Below are 15224 nucleotides of genomic sequence, written 5' to 3' on the forward strand. Positions count from 1 at the left end.
TACATCTTAGGGGAGCAGAGTCCTATTGCACATGCAGCCCTGGTACAAGTGCCCGAACCAGCTTTACCCCATGAGGAGTGATGTCATGAAGGAAAGCAATTCCTTTTACTCCACCCTTTCATACACCGCCTCCAGCTCCTTCCAAATGGAACAGATGAAACCTTAAGATTACAAGTTTTCAAACTCAGTTACTTGTTCATTAATATCCAGGAGTGGCAGATATACGCTGCTTCCCTTTTCATGGCAGGTCAAAGATGAAATTTGATTATGCTCTGAAGGATGTAGTTTGCCTCTTGCAATTCCTTGCTGTATCTTTATCAGTGTTCTGTTGCCCTGAGCAGCCTAAAGTGCCCTATTTAACCAAGGGAGGCGCACTTGTCTGCATATATAGAGACAGGAGCAAGCACTGGGAGAAGACAAACCCGTTCTGCACAATGAAGAAGCAGCATAAGATGGAGGCGGCACCACACTGTGAGCTAAGTAAGTAACTAGCAAGTATGGAACAGCCCAGGGAAGTTGCCCGGCTGGGACAAGATTCCCAAAGGAAAGGTTCTGGTCTGGGGGGACTTTCTCAAACTCCCTGAATATATTATAGAGAGATTCTCAGAACTAATTTGTGCATTTTCTTTTCTCTCCAGGAGAAAGTCTGTATGCAAATCAGCCTGTACGAGTTAATGACGTTTTCAGCCCAGTTTTGGGGTCCACAAGATTTTTACTCTGTATTTTATTTGGATTTTCCTTTTTGCAATTTACTCTCCTTTTCTCATCCCTTGGACTCTTTTACCAACTAGGGAAATTTTATTTTAGCAGTTCTTACATGAAGAAAAAAGTTGGCAGGGTTTATGCTTTTCCTCTCTAGGCTTACGCGACTCGGTTAAAAGCTTGGCTATAAGTGTGTTTGGGGGGTGTATGTCTAGAAATGTTTCTATAGCTCTAAACGACATTGTAGAAAATTAGGGTGGTTTGTTAAACCATTTGTTTTCTCTCCTCTATAGCACCATTAGTCTAGCTGCCATCTTCAGAAAAAGATTCTAGGATGTGAGGTTGAGGCTGGGGATAGGGTGGGATTACTTTGGGGTAAGTGGAGATAAAGCCGAGGGGAAGAAGTGAGACAGATGGGTAGGATGGAGGAAAATGATTAATTACCAAGGCTTGGGAGTAGGGCATCTGATGCGCTCGAACTGGCTGCAGTAACTGGTGTTTCGCCGTTCCTTTTAAGTGTGGGGTGCTCTTGGTGGGGCACAGATACTACGATGTGGCTCTGGGGGCGAGAGGAAAGGGTCCTGCAGGTGGCTGTACTTTACAGGGTGGAGCTGTACTTCGACAAGCCACGTCTCCAGAAGAAACAAGGTAGATTGCCACTAGCTAACGTGAGGCCGAGACGAACTACTGCACGAAACTTATCTGTCCGCGGGGTGCGAGCCTTCCAAATTCACACTCCGTGGACTGAACCAGCGTAAGCACCTGCTCTGAACGAGGCAGCTCCGCCCAGGCCGCTGAGGCCTCGCCCCCAGCCAGATCTCGGGGTGGGCGGAGCCTCCTGACAGGCAGTAGAGTTGCCACGCGCCCCGGCAGCTACCGGGAATTCAGGGAATCCAGCCAATAGGAATGCGCGGCTTCCATGCTGCCGGCCAATGGTGGGGCGTGTAGGGGTCGGAGGGCTTGGCGCTGAGTCCAGGACTATGGAGCTGGTGGCGCGGCGACAGCTTTTTTGGTGACTGCGGAGCTGGTAAGGCAAAGGCTAGCGAGGTCAGGGGTAAAGCGAACGCTTTGTTTTTACCTGTCTGGCCGAGAGGGCGCGGGGCGGCTCGTGGGTCTGCCTGGGAGAAGGCGCCGGGGGACGCGGGGCGGTGCGGGCGGGGAGGGCCAGAGGCCCGGGATCCAGATGGAGCCGCGTTATTTGAAGGGAGAAGAGGGCGCGAGGAGTGGGGTGTGGGGGTGGGCGGGGAACGAACGCCGGAGTTCCCGAGGCCTCACCCCTTCTTTCTGCGGCCTAGGGGAAATGGCCAACCCCTGACTGGACCTGCTGCCTCGCGGGCACCCGCGATCGAGGGTGGGGTGGGTGACCCGCTTCACGCCGCGGAATAGGCGGACGGGCACCCAGGGCAGGGCCCTGGTGGCCTCCTTACCTACGGAGCTCTGGGGCCTCGTCCGCTCCCTGGGCTCCCCACTTCAACAAAAAGTTCGTTTTTGAGCAGCAAATAGAGCGACTTCCCGCAAAGGGGTGGGGCGGGCCGCTGCGGGCCCCTGCGGGCCCCTGCGTACGTGTGTGTAGATTGGTTTTAGGCCTGCTTGTGCAATTGGTATGGAATGGTGTGTAAATGGGGTGGATGCTCTTCATTTGTTCGGTTTCATATATAACTAATTTTAAAGCTGTCGCTTACTTTTTATTATATCACCTTTGGATTCCTTTTCCACTTGTTTTTCCCAAATACCCCATCTCATCTATCAGACTATTTTAAAGAGCATCACTAGGGGAGAAGTTGAGGAATCTGGGCTTGAGTTTCCTGTGTGTGAAATGAAGGTATTCTCATATTGTACACTGCTTTCAAAGGAGTGTTAGAAAGTTAAAGGAATGTGACATCTCTTTAAAGTGGAAAGTAAAAGCAAAAATTATATGGAAGGAGAGTCAAGGGTTTCCAGAAACTGTTGCTTCCCTAATTTTAGTGATTATGGGTGAAACCAGGGGGACACAGTGTTTGTCTTGACTCCTGTGGAATCTGAAACGCTACAAGTTTGTACCACGTGTTTGGCTGTGTAAACTTTTGCGTAAGTTGCTTAGCCTCTTTGTTTCCAAATACTTGAGATGGGGATTGATAGTAATATCAATTGTATAGTGTTGTGGGTGAATATTAAATGAGGAAATACACACAAAGTGCTTAGAACTGTTGCTGGCATGTGGGAGGGTTCCCCCCCCTTTCTTTTTCTATTCCCTACATGTGCACTCTTTCCCTGTAAAGATTCTAAACTTAACCTTTGATCAGAATCCTGTTAGCTTGTTGCCAATGAACCCTTGTCATTAACATTGATCTCAATGTATAGTATAAATTACCCATGACTAGAGGCTTACTGCTGGATGTTTATTGTTATCATTAAATAAGGTTGGAAACTATCACTATACTGAGTCTGTCTGTGGTACCTGTTTTGGGTACAACTTCCTTAGCTGTTTAATTTTTCATTGGAAATTACAGCATTTACAGCCTTGGGGCCTAGGCACAGTTTATTCTGGACCCAGATCCAATACCAAAAAGGCCACGATTGCAACATACTTGATTTCTCATGTTTCCGGAATGGCCAAGTTGGAACTGGGGAGGGGAATTTCTTGGCAGCCTGGAAGCACTTCTTGTTAAAGAATGGGGAAGCTTGGTGTGAATCCAATCTTATTCTGCTGTTAGGAAATCAGCGGTGCTCCTTGGATTACTCTACAGAACTACCAGTCAGTTTTGACTCAGTTTTGACTCAGTGAAGTGAAGGTTAGAGGTTAGAGAATGGTATCCAGGAAGTAATAGTCTGTCTGTTTGACTTTTAGTGCTAAAAGCTTGGGTGGATACAGTGGAATCAAAGACATCTTTATTCCCTGCCTCCTCACTGTGTGCCCAGGTACAAATGTGTGATGACAGATTCATGCCCTTTCTGTGAGTTTCAAAGTCCCTCTCAAGTTCTCTCTGGAAGGCTCTAATGGAAGACTGTCATGTCCTTCTAGTTCTCCTTGAAGGAAGCTGCTGTTTATACATGTAGCAAAATGAGAAACTTTGAATTTACAAAAAAGAATATCGTGCCCTGGCCAGCCTGGCTCGTTTCAAGCACCTTCCTGTAACTGAAAGGCTGTGGGTTCGATTTCACGTCAGGCTCGTGCCTGGGTTGCAGTTTCCATCCTGCTGTCGATCCCTGGTCCAGGTGTGTTTGGGAGGCAGCTGATCCATGTTTCTCTCTCACATGATGTTTCTCTCTTTTCCTTCCTCTCTTTCTGAAAACCCTGAAAAAATGTCCTCTGGAGAGGAAAAAAAATTTTTTGAAAATTTAAAAAGAAGAATATTGCTTGCTCTAGCAGTGTGCTGGCCTGATGTGGCTGAAATGCAGATGGTATAAGGTTATATATTTAGCTTCATAATAAGACAATTTCTTACTACTCCTATAAGGCTGAAAATTAGATGTTGGCATGCTAAGTGTGGAGGACAGTGTCTCTGTGAACCCTCTTTATTTGTACTTGAATAAGGAGGAAAAGGAGTGATGTCTTTTTTTAAAAAGATTTTATTTATTTATTTTTAGAGAGAGGGGAAGGGAGGCATAAAGAGTGGGAAAGAAACATCAACCTGTGAGAGATACATCTATTAGTTGCTTCTCACATGCCCCCAACTGGGGACCTGGCCTGCAACCCAGGCATGTGCCCTGACTGCAACACCAGGATTGAACTGGTGACCTTTCGGTTCGTAGCTCACCACTGAGCCACACTGGCCAGGGCAAGAGTGACATCTTTAGAGTTGAGTGTTTGCCCTGACCAGTGTGGCTCAGTTGGTTGGGCACTGTTCCACAAAACAAAGCGAAAGGAAGCAAAGTAAAGGGTTGTCGGTTCGATTCTAGGTCAGAGCACATGCCTGGGTTGCAGGTTTAGTCTCTGGTCCATGCATGTACAAGAGGCAAATGATTGATGTTTCTCTCCCTTCCCTGCTCTGAGAATAAATAAATAAAATCTTAAAAAAAAAAGTGTTGAGTGTTTGAGGTAGAAAGGGGAGCCTGTTGCCCTAATATTGTCATCTTTATCATATCAGTCTCTGTGGTTTGAATAAAATATTTTGGAAAAGGAGGCTGGCAGCTGTTGAATGTGTAGAATATCAGGAGTTAGAAGACCTAGACCCTTGTCTCACTCAATGAATGCTATTTGTTCTTTTGATAATTTAACATAAATATATTGAATGAATAACCTTTTTTAAAAAAAATTTTACTCATTTACTTTTAGAGAGAAGGGAAGGGAAGGAGAAAAAGAGGGAGAAAAACATTAGTGTGCTATGATACATCAGTCTGTTGCCTCTTGCACACCTCCAACTGGAGACCTGGCCCACAAGCCAAGCAGGTGCCCTGACTGGGACTTGACCAGCAACCTGTTGGTTTGCAGGCCCACACTCAGTCCACTGAGCCACACCAGCCAGGACAGACAGTTAAATTTTTTTGACCCCTGGAGACTCAAAGAAAAGCCCTACAGGTACCATCAGGAATATCATTAATAAAGTAAAACAACATGTATTTATTATAAGCTGTATTTTAATAAAATCAGAATAGAATATAAAAGACTTGGCCAGGAATGGTGAAAGTATATTTGTTGTCTAATTGTTCTTCCATTTTCACTTTATTTGTTTAAAAATATTTTATTTTTAGAGAGAGGGGAAGGGAAGGAGAAAGAGAGGGAGAGAAATATAATTATGTGGTTGCCTCTTGCACAGCCCCCACTGGAGACCTGGCCCACAACCCAGGCATGTGCCCCGAACTGGGAAACAAACCAGCGACCCTTTGGTTCACAGGCTGGCACTCAGTCCTCTGAGCCACTCCAGCCAGGATTGGTCTTGCACTTTTTCTTTCTTAAATAAATTGGCTCTTGCACTTTTAATTTATGGTCAGAGTAACTTACATTTTTTAGTGTAAGAACCAGTTTCCAGTGAAGACTTAAATTGGGAAGTTAGAGTTTCAGTGTTTGTGCCTGTTGGCTAGTAGGTCATCTTGTATGGGCTATTTTTGTTTGTTTTGGTTCCATTTATTGCTAATAATCAAGTGTCTGTTAAATGTCCATGGTAATGAAAGGAGAAGGCAACAAGTGAAAAAGAACAGAAGGAGGCACAAATGAGGTTGAAGAATCTTGCAGTATGTATTGCCTGTCTTTATACATAATTTGTTTTTTTGCTTTAAGAAAAGAGATGTTGAGGTAAATATGTACTTAAAATTGTTAAGGCCAGTCTACATTGGGGGGCCAATACTGTCATTAGAATAAATGAGTTGAATATATATATAATCTACTGATAATCATTTTTCATCTTTACCAGAGCAAAAATACCTTATATTTTAACCAGGTATAAAGGCAAAACTAGGGTAGATACAGACTGATGGATGGACTTTTTTATTTCTCTCTAAAGGAGTCTCTGGAATTGTTCGTATAGTAGGAGCTGTGCTCCAGAACAGGCGTGTTAGGCGGGGGTAGGGGGTGGGGTGGGGTGGGGGGGCCAGGCTGGCCTGCTGAAGGGCGAGGCACTGCTGTGAATTTCTGGTCAGGAGGGAGTCAGAGGGCGCTCACACTGGGTGAGTTGGGAGGAACAAAGCCCAAACTGTCGTCTCTAGGAGTAAGACTTTAATGAGCAGTAAAGGCTTGGAAGCTGGTTAAGCCCCAGCACTGAGCAGAGAAAGTGAAGAGTTCTATTTAGGAGGTATCTGGCCCTTCTGAGTCTAAAGTCTCTGGTTGATGAGTGTGGTATTTTGGGGTGAAAGATCTGTACTTCTGGGCAACCTGCCCGCATTTCTCCCAACTGTTATCGTCGTTCACACCCAAGCAGCTGGTTTTATTATCAGCTGCACTCTTTCTCCCCATATCTTACTCCCTCTTTCCTTTTGCTAATTAATTTTCTCTTTTCTTTCTTCGTCATTAGATGTTCTCAATGTTAGATTTTTCTTTCAACTGTAAACCAGAGTCTTAGAAGTCCAATGTGGGTGAAAAACAGCAAACTGGATGTTGGGTTGAAATTGTGAGTCTCTGGTTGACGAAGCAGTCCTATAGCACACAAAGTCAGTAATATGAAGAACCATCTCAGCGGGTGTTTCCAGGGCTATTGTGCCCGAGAGAGACTGACTGGCATTCCGATGCCCAGATGTGTATTAAGCACATGGTACAATAGCAGCGCTGTTTGTGCTTGATGAACAGGGCATGCTTGTGTGGCTTTTGGCTGAAGGCGCTCTGCCGTTACTCACTCGGGCAGAGAGGGACAGAGTCTCTAGGCCTTTTTCTTACACTAACACTGGAGGGGCTTTTCGCTTGTTTTTTCTGTCAGGGAGTAGATGTAATCAGTCTTCAACCTGTCTTTTAAATTTTTATATTGATTTTCATAAGAGAAAAATAGGATATACTTATCCAAATAAAAAAAATTCCATTGGCCCTGAATCAAGGCCAGCAGTTTGCTGAAGCTGCTGGTTTCAAGCAGGAGCCTAAAGCAATGTCTTTCTGTGGTCTGTTGGCCATTTCAGAGCTTAGGAAATGTGATGGTCAATTCATTAGAAAGAAACATCTGGGTCATTGGTAATAGATGTGGGCTAGTATTTATTCATAGTCAGTTAATACTGGGATTCCAGAATACAGAGGTCCCTGATTTAACCCGCTTGTTAGAATTATAACCCTGTTAGGTTCAATTATTACCAAAAAATTACTGTGAGTTTTCTATCAATAAAAATAGGACAGTTCTGAACTGTGAAAAAAAAGAAATTCCAAACTCCACATCTCAAGAATAATTTAGAAATTCACATGGCTTTTCTGCACTGTTTCCTCTCACCCCCTGGTGGGGGCATATTTTTGTGGGAACTAATCAGGTAGATGGATGTCTGGAAGAGACTCAGAAAATGGTGCATTTTTATTGACCTGGAATGGAAAAACAGAGGAAGTAATAATCTTTTTTTTAAAAACCTTCACCTGAGGATATATTTATTTGAGAGACAAAGAGAAAACCGATTAGTTGCCTCCTGGACATGCCCCGACTGGGGATTGGACCTGTGCCCTTTTTTGGTGTATGGGATCACGCTCCAACCAGCTGAACCGTGTGGCGAGGGCCAGTCTATCATCTTTAAAAAAGTGGCTAGTGATCTTCCTTATTAAAACACAGAAGGTTCAGAAAACAGCGAGCTCTGTGTGAACCACTTGAATATTTTAGTTTTATTGACTCCCAGTCATCGAGGGGTAGAAGCCTGCCTTCCTAAAGAGCACCTCGTATACAGCACAGGCGTCAGATTGGTGGTCATGGTTTTCTAGAATAGCAGGTGCTGTCACCTTAAAGTAGACGTTTATGAAAAAGGGAATTTTAGAAGTATCTGGAAATCTTTACATTTTCTTCAGGACACAGTGTGAATGTTAAAATGTCATAACTCCTTGTAGTCTCTAAAACACTCAGGTGTCACTTTTGAAAACCTTGATCGGTGCCTCTGGCAGTTTCTACTTGGCCACCAGCTGCTGCTGGCCCTGCGCATTGTCTAAGAGAGGGTTCAAGGGAGAGTGAACTTCAAACATTGCTGTTGATATTTATTTAATTGCCTGCCTGCAAACACCTTTCTGTTTGCTTCTGCAAAGTTCTTTTCCTACATCAGCAATTTTCAACCTTGTTCCTCTCATAGCCCCATAAACTAATTCCTAAAATACTGTGGCACACCAAAAAAAAAAATACACTGTTTGCCAATCTGACAAAAAGAATAGGTGTAATTTTGATTCATTCACACCAAACGGCTATTGTGTTGGCTGTTGTCATTATTTTATTTGACAGTCTAAGGGAAAAGAGGCCAGTGCCCCTGACTAAACAGCCAGATATCACATTTTTTTTTAAAGATTTTATTTATTTATCTTTAGAGGGGAAGGGAAGGAGAAGAGAGATTTCTAAATATCGATGTATGGTTGCATCTCATGAGTCCCCTGCTGGGAACCAGCCTGCAACCCAGGCACGTGCCCTGACTGGGAATCAAACCGAGATCGTGTGGCTCGCAGGCCCGTGCTCAGTCCACTGAGCTACACCAGCCAGGGCAGATATTGCATGTTTTAAAAGTTCCTGTGGCACAGCAGTTGAAAATCACTGTCCTGTGTAACACCACCTTTGACTGTTTACATAGAAAAAGGGAGGAAGAAAGAAGGAAAGAGTTATAGAACTGTAAAAACATGCCTCTCTAAACCTTACTATTTTAGGGACACCTTTACAACATTGAATACAGCTCTCAAATCAGTGAAATAGTCTCGTGTGCCTTTGCTGTCAGTAGTATCAGGGAATAAATTATTCGGAGGTTACAGGGTAAGGGTGGTAAGCAGCTGGCGCCTTGGGAGAACATGAGGAAGTCCATGTAGCCCAAATTAAGAGTGAGTCAGGAAATGCTTTCCTGAGGATTTAGCTTCTAATTCTTTGCATTCAGATGAAACTCCCAAATCATAACTTCACAGGATGGCTGTTGGGCACTAAGGCAGAGTGGTGGGAAGTTAAGCTTAGGGCAATATATGCTTGCCAGGGGAAGGCTGCAGATCTCCGATTATCCAATAGAGAAGCTTTATTGGCCAGAGTCCCCAGTGTTTGTTAAAAAGCGAATCCAGAGAGCAATGGGTGGTTTTGTTAAGAAGTGAATCCAGAAAGAGAAGTGGGTGGGTGAGAGCATCTCAACCGACCGAGTACTTGACTGAACCCAGATTCAGCACAGGCAGTGCAGACCTGCCCCCGAGATCGTGACAGATAAGAATGAAAGTAAGGTAGGAGTTTGATCAAAGGAGGAATTCAGGATCCAGAGGAGTTAAGCGAGGTATTTGAAGTCACTTGACTGAGCAAGTATGATTCTAAAGCCACAGTTTTCCTCTTTCCCCTCCTTGGGAGCAAAGAGACAATTATTCCATTCAAGTCTTAGACTGGAGAGAGTGGAGGTTGGGTTGGACTGTCTGAACTATACTGCTGAGGTGAAGATATGTACTGAACTCTTAACATCTCAAGAAAGTCATGTGCAATCAGGATACTAGGGAACTCTCAGTTTTTAAAAAAATATTTTATTTCTTTATTTTTACATAGAAGGGAAGGGAGGGAGAAAGAGAGAGAGCGAAGTAGTGGTGTGTGGTTGCCTCTCACAGGCCCCTTACTGGGGGCCTAGCCCACAACCCATTCCCCGACTGGAAATCGAACCCACAACCCTTTGGTTTGAAGGCCAGCACTCAATCCACTGAGCCACGCCAGCAGGGCAGAACTCTAACTTTGTAAATGTTTAGTCTTTGTTTTCTTAAAATTCTTTAGTATATGTTTATTAATTTTTTTCCCTTAAAATGTGTTTCTCTTAGGACTGCATTATTAGAAAAACTCTTGAAATTATGGTTTTATGTTTTTTGTTACTCATTCATTTATACAAGTTTGAAGTGTTTTACACGTTTTTTTGCTAATTAAAAGTAATCTTACTTCTACCTGTAAAAAAACAAAAAGAGGCAAATCCAACCATTTGCAGCAGCATGGGTGGACCTAGAGGGTGTTTTGCTTAGTGAAATAAGTCAGAGAAAGACAAATACCATATGATTTCACTTATATGTGGAATCTAAAGAACAAAATCAACAAAACTGAACCAAAGTCACAGACACTGAGAACAGAGACATCTCTCAGAAGGGAGGAGGGTTGGGGGCTGGGTGGGAGAGGTAAGAGGATAAAGAAGTAAAAATTGGTAGTTACAAAATAGTCAAGGATATAAAGTACAGCATAGGGAATATAGTCAATAATTTTCCAATATTATTGCAATACCTGTGTACAGTGCCAGGTGGATACTGGAAATGCCAGGGCACTTTGTAATGTATATGATTGTCTAACCACTATGCTGTACACCTGAAATCAGTACAAAATAATATTGAAAATAATTGGAAAAAAAGAAGGCAATCCATATTGTCGCTTTATATTAAAAAATGCACATAGTAGGGCCCTAGCTGGTGTAGCTCAGTGGATTGAGTGAGGGCCTGCGAACCAGAGGATCGCGGTTCGATTCCCAGTCAGGGCACATGCCTGGGTTGCAGGCTGGTTCCCTGCAGGCCAACTCCCAGCAGGGGATGCAAGAAAGGCAACCATACATTGATGTTTCTCTCCCTCTCCTTCCCCTCTAAAAGATAAATAAATAAATAAAAATCTTTTAAAAAAATGCACATAGTAAAAACAATATTTTAAAGACCAACATTTGGTTTGTGGTGTATATTCAGTGAGAGGTCTTCATTTTACTGACCTCATTTGTGCTCCCTACTAATGCGTTGTCCTTTGGAGATAATATGTACGTGTACTTGTGTATATTTTTGTTTTTTTCCTACATAAATGATAGCATACTGTTTTATAGATTGGGTTTTTTACTTGACAACATATCTTGGATATTATGTCCTATTAATAGCTGTAGGTCTGCCTTATTTATAATAGCTGCATGGTAGTCCATCCTATGAATATCCGTAGTTTACCAGTGCCCTACTAATATCTGGGTGGTTTTTGATGCTCCAGCCTTTTGATGCTACAGACAGAGCTACAGGAAACATCCTTGTGCACACTTCCTCCTGTGAATGTTTCCTTGGGATGCATTCTTAGAAGTGGAACTGCTGGGTCAAAGGACATGTAGTTTTTTGACATTTTATATAGAAAATGTAGTTTTATTAGCATTTTTTACTGTAAAACAGTCTTACAACTTTTGATAAGGAATGGGATAAAATAGTTATTTCACATGTAACCACAGTGCCATTTTCTCTGTTGATTGCTGTTGGTGGCGTGAAACTTACTGGCTGTGAGAGAAGGCGATACTCTAGGGTTGGGGGTGACCTTGAACGTCAAAGCAGTGTTAATCATGATTGGCAGGGTACTGCTGAGTTGCTTGTATTTTGGTTGCTTGTATCTCAGCTCCGCTTCTTCTGCGATGCGGCCTTAGAGAACAAAACCGTGTTAATATTAACTAAGGCACTCTCTCCCTCGGGAGCACGCCTGCACCCCTCCCCTCCTTCCCCCAGGAGCGTTACCTTTGCCTTTCTCTCTCCTAAGCTCCAAGGGCCCTTCTTCTGCCTCTAACTTGTTTCCTGAGCCTGTGCAGCCCAGCAGGCTCACTTCTTCTACCTCTGCAACTTTCTAACTAAACTTTCTCTTAAAAACGTCTGACTTACCGCTTCCATATGTGTCTTACATTTTCATAGAGACTTAAATACTGTGCAGCAAGCACACCAGGCTTAACCGACGCTGTCTGCTCGCTGCCCCAGTTATGTTCCGTGTACATGGCAGGTGGTGGAGCTTGTTGTTTGTTGATGAAAAGTTTTGATGAGAAAGTTGGTATCTAGATTCAGTTTTTTTCTTGGAATAATACCTTCCTGAGGTTTCAGAGAGAAGACCAGACTTTTTATATTATTGGCCCTATATATACTTAGTATAGGAATAACCAGAACACTAACAATAATAAATGAATATTTTTAAAAATTGATTGTAGAGACAGGGGGAAGGGAGGGAGAAAGAGAGGGAGCGGAACATCCATGTGAGAGAGAAACATTGGTCTGTTGCCCTCACATGTCCCCTGAGAGGGACCAGGCCCGCACCCCAGGCATGAGCCCTGACCGGGGATTGAACCAGCGACCTTTTGGTTTGTGCGATGATGCCCAACCAACAATGCCACCCCAGGCAGGGCTAATTAATAAAATTTAAAAAAATATTTTATTTATTTATCTTTAGAGGGGAAGGGAAGGAGAGAAGGAGAGAAATATCAATGTATGGTTGTCTCTCATGAGTCCCCTGCTGGGAACTGGCCTGCAACCCAGGCATGTGCCCTGACTGGGAATCGAACTGCGATCGTGTGGTTCGCAGGCCCGTGCTCAATCCACTGAGCTACACCAGCCAGGGCTAATTAATAAAATTTTTATCATGAAATATTTCTGGCCCTGGTCATGTAGCTCATTTGGCTAGAGCATTGTCCCCATACACCAAAGTTGCGGATTTGATCCCCAGTCAGGGCATGTATAATGAATGTGTAAATAAGTGGGACCACAAATTGATGTCTGTCTCACTCTCGTCCTCCCTTCCTCTCTCTCCCTAAAAAGATCAATAAAAATTTTAAAAAGAAATATTTCTCTTTAAAGTTATTATTGGATTGGCCAAAAATGTTATTTTTTTTCTGTAAAAGACACATTTTTTATTTTCACCAATAACTTTATTGATTTGGATATTTTGAGTATGTTGGCTCTCTCCCACTATTAGCTTCTAATAGGTAGAGACCAGGGTGCTGCAAAACATCTTCCAATGCATAACACAGCCCCACAGCAAAGAGTTATTTGGCCAAAATGTCAATGGTACCAAGAAACTTCGCAAATCACTTTTGACATGTTCAATTAATCACAGCACCTTCTCTGTACACTGCATAAATCTTTTTTTTTTTTGCCTTTCAGTTGCATTTTTACCTTTCTTGAAATAATAGTGCAATACGCTGAAACTGTATTTTCTTCCATCCTCAATGTTAAAATGGCTGCACAAAAAATTGCCAATTTTGACAAGTCTTTTTGAACTGCACACTGATATGCTGGGTGTCAAAATACAATTTAACAAAATTGTTTCAAATGAAGTTCAGGACAACGAAGCACCACTGGAGCCATTGTATGGACAAAACTAAATGGACTTTTTCGCCAACCCAGCATTTAACTGTCACTCTTATTGACTACGGGCTGGGGAAAACACACTACTGTGGCATTTGTTTACTTTTTAAATCTGTTTAGTAGCCTGTTTTGGTTGGAATCTCCCTCAAATGCAGAAGGCACTTCTCTGTCTTCTTAAATAAAACATCATCACTACAAAGTAATTTAATTTAATCAGTTATTGGTGAGTAGGCCACAGTTAAGAAACTTGAATTATTCTTAATAATAACTCAAGTTATTCTTTTAATAATAATGTGTAAGGAATGTCTCTTTGCCTCATACCAATCGGCCCGAGACCTTTTCCTTTTGGAGCCTTAGTCCCAGGTCTGATTTGTGGTTCCTAATTTATTGTCAGTTCGCATAACCTGAGTACCTGGCTTCTTAGAATTGTATGTACAATAAAAGTTCAGAGGCTCTGGGTCGTGCAGAGGGGCTGTGCTGTGATTGGAAGCTGAGTGGCTACTGCAGCTGAGGCAGCAGATGCGTAAATCCCAGTTGGGTTAGGAGCTGTTGTCGCTGATCAGAGAGGGTGGTGGGTCCATCAGCAAGTCAGTATTATTGGGGTCTGTTGGCTGCCGTTCAGCCGTCTGGTGACCCAGAACCTGATGGGGGGGACATGGCTGGTTGTACATCATAACAGAATACTGGGTATTGGTTAGTGCAGAGATGAAGTGTGTTCCAGATTAGCAAGTGGTCATATGTTTTACATCCCAGAAAATAGATGAAACCTCAAACCCCCTTTGGGTCTGAATTCTCTAATTCTGTAATATTGGTACAGTACAGAATATGTGGGTGGGTAGATTTTCTAAAACAAAGTGGAGGACTGTTCAATTAGGAAGAACAAAGGGACAAGAGTGGAAAAAGGCCATTTAAGCAGTAAAAGATAGCTAAGTGGAGGCTTTATACCTTTCTCAGGATAGTAATTATTGGGATTTAAGTGGGGGCGTTAACAAGAAATGTTACCTCATCTTTTCCCATCTGAATTGGGAATTGACTGAGAAATGGATTTCTTAATCAGTAGATCAAAATTTAAAGCAGCCTTGTTGGTGGCATTGATGGGAGAATATACCATAGATCTGTGGCCAGATGGGCTTGTTAAATCCCCTCCCCACAGCCCAATTTATTCCAACAGAAAGCTGGCGTTTCAGATGCGCCTCATCCCCACAGGTTGCTTACTTCAGGGCTAAGAGAAGCGCTGGCACCTTGCAGACCGTGCCTAGCTCTCCCTGCACGCCTGGGAGGGGTGGACCATGCTCCGTTTCCTCTCCCAGTTGTTGAAGGGCTGGGGGTGAGACCCGAAACATCATGCCTGAAGTTGCCTCGGGGAATGTGAGTGAGGCTGGGGAGTTGCGGCCCTCTACTACCAGTATGCTGGCGAGGTGCTCGCCCCCACTTTCCAGAAAATCGAAGCCTGAGATCCTTGCATAAATCTTTGTCATTCATTTCTAGTCAAAGCCTCCCTACTACCAGGCAGTACCAAGAGTGCTCCCAAGCAGAAGGAAAAGTCTTGAGAGTTTTACAGTAAAAAGTACATTCTTGAGAAGAATCAGTTCTGCATTCTTAGCCCCCACCTTGGTCCAAGATGGTAACCTTCAGATGTCCAGTGGTTTAGATGCTGGGGCGTTTTCTTTTCAAGGTCATTCAGGTGGATAACTGGAGGCATGAAAGGCACAGTGCACACTGTGTTCAGGTAGGGCTGGAAACTCTAAAAGGTTGAGTTCCTGGAGTCAGTTAAAACAGGAATTATTTTTTTTAATGTCTCAGCCTACTTGGAGTTAATAATTTAGCATGACCCTCTGACCCTCTGACTCCTTTTTATAGCTTCACTCTATTTCTCAAGCTTAAATTGTTA

The 15224-nt window shown here is 43.3% G+C and overlaps 1 protein-coding gene, 1 long non-coding RNA gene and 1 other non-coding gene across 6 annotated transcripts in view; 2 read left to right on the forward strand and 1 right to left on the reverse strand.

The window, feature by feature from the left end:
- Positions 1-412: 412 nt before the first annotated feature.
- SLC11A2 (solute carrier family 11 member 2) overlaps positions 413-15224 on the forward strand; it is a 36954-nt gene continuing 22142 nt past the window's right edge. Inside the window, exon 1 of one of the 4 annotated variants that reach the window (XM_037030853.1) lies at positions 413-480. In XM_037030853.1, coding sequence (XP_036886748.1) covers positions 435-480 — 46 coding nt within the window. In that variant the 5' untranslated portion in view covers positions 413-434. The other 3 variants (XM_037030855.1, XM_037030854.1, XM_037030856.1) reach the window with 3 other exon arrangements.
- Positions 7128-7264, forward strand: LOC118976529 (small nucleolar RNA SNORA2/SNORA34 family). The gene has a single exon (XR_005064293.1). It is a non-coding gene; the product is annotated as a small nucleolar RNA SNORA2/SNORA34 family (small nucleolar RNA).
- On the reverse strand, positions 11325-15088 carry LOC118976392 (uncharacterized). The gene is made up of 3 exons (XR_005064261.1): positions 14944-15088; positions 11884-12064; positions 11325-11528 (listed from the first exon to the last, which is right to left on the reverse strand). It is a non-coding gene; the product is annotated as an uncharacterized LOC118976392 (long non-coding RNA).

Source organism: Sturnira hondurensis, unplaced genomic scaffold (assembly GCF_014824575.4).
Source record: "Sturnira hondurensis isolate 20B ecotype Veracruz unplaced genomic scaffold, ASM1482457v3 Scaffold0020903, whole genome shotgun sequence".
NCBI lineage: Eukaryota > Metazoa > Chordata > Mammalia > Chiroptera > Phyllostomidae > Sturnira > Sturnira hondurensis.